The sequence below is a fragment of the Drosophila gunungcola genome, chromosome 3R, assembly GCF_025200985.1.
Source record: "Drosophila gunungcola strain Sukarami chromosome 3R, Dgunungcola_SK_2, whole genome shotgun sequence".
Classification (NCBI taxonomy): Eukaryota; Metazoa; Arthropoda; class Insecta; order Diptera; family Drosophilidae; genus Drosophila; species Drosophila gunungcola.
Window position 1 is genome coordinate 18,904,971 of NC_069139.1, and position 11,350 is coordinate 18,916,320.

At 41.9% G+C, this 11,350-nt stretch overlaps 1 protein-coding gene across 1 annotated transcript; it reads right to left on the reverse strand.

Moving 5' to 3' along the window:
• Window positions 1-10,249: 10,249 nt before the first annotated feature.
• LOC128252258 (uncharacterized) lies at window positions 10,250-11,103 on the reverse strand. The gene is given in 4 exon segments (XM_052979849.1): window positions 10,250-10,786; window positions 10,788-10,967; window positions 10,970-11,079; window positions 11,082-11,103. Coding segments are annotated over 4 exon segments (849 nt in total).
• Between the last annotated feature and the right edge of the window lie 247 nt (window positions 11,104-11,350).

Sequence of the window (11,350 nt, forward strand, 5' to 3'; positions counted from 1 at the left end):
CAAGGGGTGTTAATTCCTCAAAGATACTTTCGCAAATTGTTGGAAAAAGTCTGGTTTTCCAAGGCAGGAGGACCCTGTTGAAGGAAACTTTACAATGTCATTAAATATGTATAACTTAAAAAGATTATCATAGTCTAAGGATAAATCGGAGTATTCTGTAAATTAAAAGAATAATAAAATGAAGAACATTTTGGCCTTGGGAATTAACTGAGGAAGAATAATAAAATTAGAAAATTAAGTTTGGAAATGGACTTAAAGTCTTGTTTGGCATTATAAAATAACTCATTTTATTACATACATTAACTTATTTTGATAAATCACCGTATAAATATCTGTATAATTCGTATAATTTTCTATCAAACTGACTTGACTAAATTTTTTATTTAAATCTAAATTTATTACTGCAGCAAAGCTCTCCCTCTAAACACTAATTAAATCAGCGTGCGCACTAAAACAATCAATCCGAGTCCACCCCGAATCCCGAAAGACGGGGATCCAGAGTAATGGGCCATAAACACAGTGTGCGGCGGGGTCCGGCTAAAAGATTGGCATTAGTAATGCGTTTGCTCTTTTTTTATTTATATATATGTAGATACCACCGACAGGCTGCTGACTGCGAAGTGGAGCTGGTGTTCAAAGATTAATGCGACAGCCATTGAATATTTATTAGTTGTTACTTTGCATATAATTTGTGGGCCGGGCCCAGTTGGAAGTGCTGCCATTGATTTGCCTGCAGGGGCACATTTAAATGTGGAACCTGTCGGGCTGTTGACTCTGCGGTTTTAATTTGTCAGAGTGCGCTAATACGAAATTAATTTGCCGGGCTAACCAGGACGGGCTGCCAAGATACTTGTCCAGTTTGCGGGCAAGACAAATGGCGTCTGTTCTTGAAATATTAAAAATTTCGCTTCGTGCACAGTTGCTGTTGCTGTTACTGTTACTGTTGCTGTCGTTTTATTTTTCTGCCGCTTTGTGGAGGCAATTACATTAAATAAAACAATAACAAAGAGAGTGTAAAGCGGACAAACAAACAAACAAACAAACTGTCGGGCCAACGAAAGGCAAACCCAAACACACATGCTGGCCGAAAGGCAGAACGGCAAGACAAATTGTTGCAGCAGCTGCATGTTGTGCCAATAAACAAAGCCAAAAGCACAACACCAAAGGGGGGAATCAAAACCAAATTAAATAAAATAAAATAAAGTAAAATAGAGCAAACAAGGCAAGCCAAATAATAAGAATATTGCATTAGTTTTAGTGAAGGAAGCAGGCCTGGGGCCCAGTTTGAGGATATGGTTTGAATTTGAGTTTGAGTTCGAGTTCGAGTTCGAGTTCGAGTTAGTGAGTTGCACAAGATGCGGCTCTGGGGCGTCTGGGCAGCGGCTAAAAGCATTAACCGCACTGACAGCCCAACAACCGACAAGCTGGTAACACACACGAATCCAAATAGAAGTGGGGACGTAGGACGCAGGACGAAGGACTCAGGAGCCAGAACACCCCATGGCCACACTCACACATGCACTTGACTGCATCGGCGGTCCAAAGCTGGTGACACGCTTCTACATCGGCGACAACATGCTGCCACAGGAGCAAAGGGAGGCAAAGGACCAAAAGGACCAGAATGAGCAGAGGGAGCAACAGCATCCGGATCGGGATTGCCATTGCCTGCCCGAAAGCAAAATGTTTTTACACTTAAAGACAAAACCAGAGATTCGCCCCCGAACACACAGCTTTCATCTTGTCGTAGGTTGGGCGCGAAAATCCTCCGCCCAGCCTTTCAGTTACCCAGCTTTTTGGTCAGGACTCCCAACATTGAAACGTTTGCGGCTGCGGTTTGTACTTTTTGGTCTTTGAAGCTATGCAGCTGAGTGGGTGGTGGGGTGGTGGGATGGTGGGATGGGTCAGCTTAAAAAGCGGGAGGGTGGTGGCTGCCGGAGTGGCCAAGGCCTCGCCAAGCTGTTGTCGCTTTCATCCTCATCCTGGCATTGCATTGACAGAAGATTAGTGTGAAGCAACAATGTGAAAACAGCGCTGCAAGGGTGCAACACATACTGACACACTGAGCAAAATACAGTGTTTCAAGGACATACATATTTTATGAATTAAATTTCTACAGAAGAGAAGAGAAATGATTTTTCTGTGGAGGTCTATGTGATGTTATTTGTACGAAATCTATCTTAATGTGATAAAAATTACTAAACAAAAAATTTAACAATTGATAAAACAGTTTCTAAAAAATATTATAATATTATAAATGCAATTCACAAAAAAATCTACAAAATAACATACTGGAATCCCTAAGCATGAAATCAATTTTCAATTAAATAAAAATAGAATGAAAATGTAAGGACCGTAATATATTTATTCTAAGAGCATTTATTAATACTTAAGTAAGCATTAGTTAAAATTTGATAAAAAGATGAAAAGGTGAAAATTTAAGGATTTAAGGAGAATGTATAATAGGACTTATTTATATTAAATACACTTTAATTTATACTAGACAAAAAGCTAAAAAATATACATTATAATAGCATTTACTTATATTAGAAATTTGATTCAAATTTGATACAAGGGTAAAAAAAATGTAAGGATTGTAAAAAATATATAATAATATATGTATTTATATTAAATACACGATACTTAAAATTAAATAAAAAGTTGATGTAAATGTATTTCGCACTAAACATTTAGAAGTTGTCTTTAATTTCTCACTTCAAAAATAAACTTTCAATATCCTGTTAATCTGACTTAAGAACACTTAAGTAAATACTTATTTAAGATTACTATTGTTTTCCTCAGTGCATACCCGCAGACAGTTGCAGTTGGCGAGAAAACGGATGACAGAGCCAGGAACTGGGGGCGAAGACATTTTTATTGCGGTGCGTTTGCTTTTTAAGTTGTTCCGAATTGCATTTGCCAGTGTCGCTGCTGCTACTGCTGCTGCTGCTGCTGCTGCTGCTGGGCAGGCCCCGCTTAAAGATTTCATAATTTAACGAAATTTAATAAACATCAACACCAACTGTGTCGGCGTTGCGTCCTTTGTGCGCAGAACTTGAGCCAGGGTCAGGAGCTGCTGGCTGCGAGGTCAAAGGTTGAGAGGAACGCAGTCGAAGCTGAAGCTGCAGCAGCTAAAGCTAAAGCTTTATTAAATTTCACGCACGCCACGCTCGCTGGCGAACCTGAAAATAAATGCACATGCTGGTGGTAGAATGGTGAATGGTGAACGGTGAACGGTGAATGGTTGGAATGGAGGGCTAGCACTCCACCAGCGATTTTCCAGCTGCTGGTGCTGCTGGTGCTGCTGATGCCTCTGATGCTGGTGACTGTTGCTGGCGAATAGGGTGCAAACAGTTTTCACATCTGCATATAAATTCCTCTCATTTTTGTTCGCACTCCGACAGGCGGCAGGCAGGCAGGCAGCTTACACACGCTGGTTTCGCCCCTCCAACGCCGCTGTTCTGTTGCCAATATTTGCATTTGCATTCTATTCCACTTTTTTCGAAGCTATTGTCGCCTCCCCGTACTCTTACACTGTTTACATAAACATTTTTTTTTTCGACACACACAAAAACATTTCGCTGCACAAATTTACATTTAAATTAAATTTTAAGTGCATTTTCAAATAAACTAAGTTGCTGGCAAAGGAGCGGGGGCTGGTGATTTTTGGTGGGGGGCAATCAAAACTCAATGCGTGCACTTTGCGTTCACGCTCCAGTGATATTCGCATAAGTCCGATGTGGGCGTGGTCCTGGTCCTGGTCGTGGCAGTCCTGTCAACGACAGGTTACGGGTTAAATGCCAGCCAACATGGCCAACATGCCCAACATGGTCGCAAACGAGGTGCGAGTATTATATGGGAGGGCCTAACAACACTGCCGTCACATGGCCATATTGATTGTTATCAATTTTGGTTATTACATGGCCAAGCGCTTGCCATTTTCATGGCGATTTTTCACTTGTTCAGTTTTTCAGCCGTTCCCACTGCAGCTGCGAATAAATTGCTGGAGTGAAAAGGTAAATGTATTCCAAAGAGCGTTTGAAAATCGATTCCATGATCCTGTATAGGAGCTGCGAGAATCTCTATCAGAACTTGTGCCTCCCAAGACAGTAAATAAATTTGTGAATATTAAACACACTTAAGTCCCAGGGACGAGAAAGCGATCGTTGGCGCTTATTGGGTTGGAAGAAACATGCCCGGCCAAAAGGGAAATTCACACCCTCATGCTGAAGTTTAACTCCAGTTTCTGTGTCTGTTTCGGTTTGGGTGGAGTTTCAGTTTCTCAACTGGTCCCAAATGAGGTCTCGGGGAGCAAGTGAAAGAAGCCAAATAAAACATTACTGGGCAAAGTTTCTCTATGCATTTTTGATTGTTCTCAATTGTTTTGGCAATTGTTTGCAGGGTATACCACGGTCCATTACCCTCCTTTGCTGCAAAATGTTTTTCATTTCGGTTTCTGCATGGAATTCCGAACTTGTTTCCTCTTTTCGTTGCTTGTGTTTTTCGTTATATTTTTGGGCAATAGCTAAATACGTGCATCGAGCGATTTATGTTTTTGATTTTTATTGAAGCCGAGTGCATCGATTATACTAACAGCAAATTGAACTAATAAACGAGATTTATAAATAAATGCTTGCCGCATATGTATGTAGTTATTTATTTTTCGTATATCGCCAAGCCCACAAAAACCAAACTAAGCCGGTAAATAGATTCAAAACCAATAAGAAATACAACATCAGTTGTGCATTTGAACATGTATCTTTGCCAAATATGCTTCCTGCACTGGAATTAATTTGTATTTCTGGTCTGCCACAAACAGAAATTTGGCTAAGCCCAAAACAATATTTGTTTATATTTTTTAATAAACAATTGTTGTAAGTATTTTTTTTAATCTGAAAAATATGAGTTTATTTATGTTTTCTTACGCCTTGCATAATGTCTGTGAACAAAGATTATTAAATACTTATTACTTTTTCTCTATGCTGTTGCCAAAAGTTGCAGTTCAAATATGTCAACTTATAGGATGCATTTTTTCATTTTCAGCTTCATTTACTTGTGGCTGGGTAAATAAATAGGATGATGAAAAAGTAAAACAGCAAAAGCCACGAGTTCCTGACGCAGGAGGGACAAACGAAAATTAATGACAAAATTTAATGGACACTTGTACGGACCACGCCCCCACACCGACACACAGCAGCGGCCGCCCCCTTTTCCGCTGCGAGTGCGTGGACATGTTTACACACACTTCTGCAGTGGTACACTCCGGCAATGAAGTTTACTTATAACGTTAAGTACGAGTCGTATTTAATGGAGCGAAATTGCATGACGGCGCAGCGGGAGCAACAGCATCAACAGCAGCAACAACTGCGCTGGGCGAAAAGCAAACAACAAACGTTAAGACCGTTTGACGGCAGTCGCGTAGTGAAGCACCCTACTGCACTTTGGCAGAACGACAAACTCAATAACGTCTCGAGGTTGCCGCCGACGTTGAAGTTGCGGCTCAAGTGGCGCGCTGATTAGCTGCCGGTTATCCCGGCAAATAAGTTGTGATATTCCAGCGTACGAGTATAACCCCGATCCTGATTCCGCTGACAGCTCGACAGGCAGAAATGTTGGCACAGTTGAAGTGGCTGCGGATTTAGATTTAATATGAAATATCTTGCACTAGGAACAAGGATAAAAATATCACATGACGTTTTAATTAATTCGTACTTATCAAATATAAGTATTTATTAGTAGTCAAGAAATATATGTTCCCTTAATTGCTGACTTATTATATAGGTATTTTTTATTTGACAAAATATTAATAATAATTATAATTCTGAAATAATAAGCCATTAATATGTTTCGAAGTATGTACTTAATGTCATACAGTTGCCATAGAAACGATCGAATCACTAAGCAGAAAATCATCACGATTTCCCTTATGGTAATCGTATAGGAATATGAACGGTAAAGCCTTTCTAAACCAGCTTCTATAAATGAAATGATTCTATTGATCGCACTGTATTTAAGTACTCGTGTGGTTATAAAGATATTCAGAAAAACAAATAAACCTGGCCACACCGAGCCTATATGGTTTTTTTATGTGCATCCTCTTAATTACGCCGAATGCTTTCAGGCCAGGAGTCATCACCATCGCCAAATGTACGGCAAAAAATAATGCCCCTTAAAAACCAGCCTGACTTCCGTGAGTTGCCAGTGCCAGCTCCGGCATTTTGGCATTCTGGCCCTCGTGGATGGAAGACTTTGCTTGGTGCAAAGGAACTTTCAGCTCATTAACTTAAAAACTTGCTGAGCTCTTGAGCTGGATCTTAGGATTTGCCTGAATGCAGAACATGCATGACAAAGCCGGCCTGAGATGAACCGAGCCGAGCTGTTCTGTTCCGTGTAGAGCACTCCAAAAAAATACCGCAGCATTTTTAATTTACTACAGAAATTACAAGCAAGCTGTTCGCTGCGAGCTGCGTGAGAAAAAGTATTTTTCTTGAAAGCAGAAGTAAAACATCGGGAAGGAGAAGGAGCAGGAGCAGGAGCAGGGGATGAGATGAAAATATAAATAAATAAAGCGAGGTCGAATGCAGCGAGCAGCACTCTCGTTCTCTCGTCCTGTTCTCAAACATTTCGCCCAGTCAGTCAAGTCACTTTGTCATTCCGAGTGGAGCGGCAGCATCAACAGCATCCTGCATCCTGCGTCCTGCATCCTGCATCCTGTATCCACCAGCCTGTGGCCCCCATCTCCACTCAGATTTGCATGACGTCAGGAGTCGAAGGAGGCGGCCTGCAGGATGTGCCACTGGATGTGGAGCTGCAGTTTTTGCCGCCGCCAGAGTTCTTCATTCCCATTTTTTGCTCGCCGGCGTCGTGGCTCTTGTTGGTTTTATGCTGGCAGCGTGTATATTTAATTAAAACAGGATTAATCTAGCAGAAACAATACTTCACTAAATGCAGCAGCAGCAGCAGGAGCAAACAGCGCTGCCTGTGGTCCACGACTCCGGCTTTAGCTCCATTTCCAGTTTCGGCTTCAGCTCCGGCCTGTGGCTTTGCTAACAGACTCGTTGGCTGGCCTGGCAGGCGGATTGGGGGAAAACTGGCGGAAAAGCGGGGGAAGCGGGGGAAAAGCGGGGAAAAGCCGGCGCCCGGAGGGTTATGAAGGAGTTGTACGGTGGCAAGTGGTGGGGAAGGGGAAGGGGCTGACCTGGCTGCCAGATTCGCCCGAGCTCAAAACAAACAATGGCGTTAACTGCTCATGCTCAGCCTCGCTCACTCACACACACACTGAGGGAAAAACAGGACCCCAAACAAGGACCACATGCAGTATTAAAGGAATACTTCCGGTTTGACTTCTTGATGCTGTATAAAACGTGGTAAGTGCTTTCATTTTGAAACAAGAAAAACAATTTGTATATCAGTTGTATAAAATAAAATTAAAAAAAAAATGTTGATAGCAATAAAAAAGTTTAATTCTAAAGTATAGAACCTAAATTGCCAAATAAATTCCATAGTTTTTTTTAAAAACATTTCTTAATTCATTGACTAGATAGTTTTCACACATATTTAACAAAAATTACTATAATTATAGTACAAATTTACAAACAAATACTATGAAAGAGCTTAAAAAAATGTTTCTTAAAACGAATCTTATATATTTATGGTTAAGTTTAAAGATTTCTTATTTTACAGAAAATTTACGGCACTAAGATTCCATTATCGGTGTTTTATTTGAAACTTATAAAGCTCAAATAACCATTCTCTAATAAGTTAAATAATATTTAACACTTAAAAAAAAGTTCAGTTGCCTTAAAATTAAACTTAAATTTGTCTATGGATGTATAAAAGGTTATATAAGTTAAAATAAGTTTGAAACTGTTTTCAACGTATTTCTTTCCATGTACACACACACCTACTCGGGGGCATTTATGCACTACGGGCCCCAAAAAGTATGCTACGCTTTTTGATACGTTATGCAGATCCTTGGCAGAGCGCCGCCGACAGCTTAGTAGCGCGCCTTCAATCATTCAACTTCAGCTTTTGGCTTCAGCTTGACGACGACTCAGAGGCTCTGACTCTGACTATGAATGAGGAGTGCTGCTCCGACTTGGGGCTACGTTGCCAATCAAGGAAATTGCGTGCTCACATGTTAAACGGGGCGGATGAGGGGTGCCAAAACAGGACAAATGGGAGCGAAAGAAAAACAGCAAAGTGGACGAAACGCTTTTCGGCCATTTACTATCGACTTTAATTAATATTTACCTCCCAGTGCTTGCTTTCAGCTTTCAGCTTGCCGCTTTCAGCAGCGACTATTAGCCGGTGCAAACAGTTTTAACAGCTTTTGCGGATGTTTTGACTTTTAGTCCATCGGCCACATCAAAAACTTGACTCGACGATTCCTCAAGCGCAAGTCAAACGGAGGGCAAATAAACAAAATATTGTGTATGCCAAGGCGGTTGCAAATTTCATCATTTGCCCAATATTATTTCATTTTTAATATTTTGACCAACGGAAAGAAAACAACTCGCACAGAGGGAGATTGAAATCCAAGAGCCGAAAACGAAACGAAACGAAACGTAAACCCAGAGCCAAGAACCAGAACAAGAGCCGATCCTAGCAAAAATCCACACCAGGAAGTGCTATACACAGGCAATGCCAACAGCAACATCAGCAGCAGCAGAAGCAACAAAAACAACAAACAAACAACAAAAACAACAAAAACAACAAGAACAACGGCAACATGAGTCGAAATTGTAGTTGTACAAACACGTCAGCTTTTAAATTACTTGGCCTAAAGGTAAATTGAGCGGAAGTTAAAATGTTGGAAAAACAGCACGAAAAAAAGGAAAAACCAAAAACACGGGGAGGTGGTCGGTGGGTGGCTTATGGGTGGTTCATGGACGGTTGGCGGGTGGTGTGTAACGGAATACAGTGCCAGTTAAGTGGGGAAAAAAGGGGAAGGCGGTGTCCATAACAACAACAACAACAGCAACAACAAAAGCAAGAGCAGCAAGTCCGGAGTTCGTGGAGAGAAAGGCGGCACACGGCAAATTTGCCGGGAGTAAACGCAAGAATAATAACAACCGAAAGCAAGTTTTTCGGCTCAAGTTGTTGTTGTGTGCTTCGCTGGTGCTCTGCTATGAAATTCAGTGGCATACAGAACGTAATTTCAACTAAACGAACCGACAAACAAAAACAAACAAGCCAACAAACAGCAACGAAATATTATTTTAGCTGGCTTGCATCCTTCCTGCAGCCTTGCGGCCAACAGGAGATTCCGATCCCCCATAACTACACCTCCTCCTGCTTGCATTCATATGCCGGCGGGATAAGTTGGCGAAATTGTGCAATAATAAAATATTTGCAATGTACTCGAAGCGCGGCGGCAGTGGCAAACGCCAGCAACAACAGCAACAACAGCAACATCAGCAACAACAGCGACAGCAACAGCGTCAGCGGTCTGGCAACTGCATTTTCATAAAGTGCAGCTCATAATAAAGCCGTGGGTGGGTGGTTGGTTCGAAATAAAAAGCACAAATAAATATGAGCAGCAGCCAACGGGAGCAGCGGCAACAAGCCGAACCAAAACAAACAACAATGGCAAGACCAAACCAGGAGGGCCAAAACAAAACAATACAAAGGCGATGGCAATGGCGGTGGCGGTGGCAGTGGCAAAAAAATATAATAAAGCCCGCGAAAATATTTGCAGCGGGCATTGAGAAATGTTGCGCAATAAAAATTGCATTTTTATGCTGATGTTTGAATTTCGCATGCAAATGAAAAACGAACAGTGCCCACCGAAAAGTAACAGGCGCGATTTGTTGGCCATCAATGGCTCGACCATTGCGTTACCCGATATCAGACTCAACACTATCTAATTCGATAAAAATGGCACAGCAATATCGATATCTCTTTTCCTAACTCAATGGTTTCATTGAAAGTAAACAAGTGCTACAGCTTTGAAAAAACTACACAATTTTGGCAAGCAAATAGTAAAACGGCAAGCTACAATTAAATTGTGTTATTTTTTAATCTTCATAAAAGGCTTTATGAAGTCACACAATGCATAAATATTTTCTTTGGTTTTATTTAAACATCTGTAGTGGCTGTTAACAATTAAAATTAATATTTAAAATTAATTCTCAATTAAAATGTGCACCTGAATATTCAGGTAGAAGCCGTAAAAAAAGTATTTTTTATGAGCTGGGTTTATATGTGAAGATAACAAATAATTAATGCATTCTATGATTTTTTTTTAGATTCAGCTATCAAAGGGAATGACACTGCTTTCAATTGCAGTTTGGCTGCCAAATGGAGTGGATTTAATATGCTTGTGATACCCTCTGACTGTCGTGAAGCATAGACAACAAAATGGTCTGAAAATAAAAGGGGCCAGGCTAGGAATTGCGGGGCAGGAAGTGGCTGCCCTTCCCGCTTTTCCCTCATCCGCTTTCCCGGCTTTTCCCGCTTTTTCCGCTTTTCCCCTCATTCTTCGCGGCTTAGCTGAGACTTTGCGCCCACGCTCCACGTGTTTATGACTTTGAATTGCAACTTCATCCGCCGTGTGGGTCGCCGTAGCCTTTAGCTGTTGCTGTTTTTTCTTTTGTTGCTGTTGTTGCTGTTGTTGCTGTTGTTGCTGCCGCTGTTGCAGTTGTTGCTTCTGTTCCTGTTGTTGTTGCTACTGCCGTGTGCCGTTCGCTGTCGGTTGCAGTGAGGGCGGCGCATAGCGCGCATTGTGACGCGAAATGGCGTCGAGTTGAATAATCCAACATGGCGTTTTGCCGCCAACGCCGAGAGCTCACTAGCTGCACTAGTATTTGTGTTTGGCGCTGTGTTTATGTGCGCTGTGTTGTCTGTTTCCGGCAGCCGGATAAAAAACTTGGCGTTAAAGTGTTAATATTTTGAGTTTTGAGAGCCGACTGGCAGGACATGCAAATGCTGTACAACAACGTCTGGGAATGGCAGCGCGGTGCGGGGTCAGAGGTCGTTCGATATATAATACAGAGGGGGGCCTTCCATAGAGCGACAGCTTCGACGCTGTTTCCCCTCGACGCTGACACTTGTTCAATTCAAATAGCACGCCAGAGCCACGACGTTGATGTCCTGGCACGGCATTCCGCCGCTTTTCCGCTTTTCGGGCCTAGCTCCGTCCGGAATGGCGTGCCCCGGCGAGCCGCATTTATGTTATCTTTAATTTTTCACAACGAAATTGGCCGTGGGAGTGCAGTTCGAATTGCCAGACAACAAGCATATTTATTTATATTGCCACGCCGCTCGACCCCAATGCGAGCTGACATGAAGGAGCAGGACAGTCGAGGCACTTCAGTTGCCTCGCTCCTGGGAGAACTTGGGAGGTCCTTCG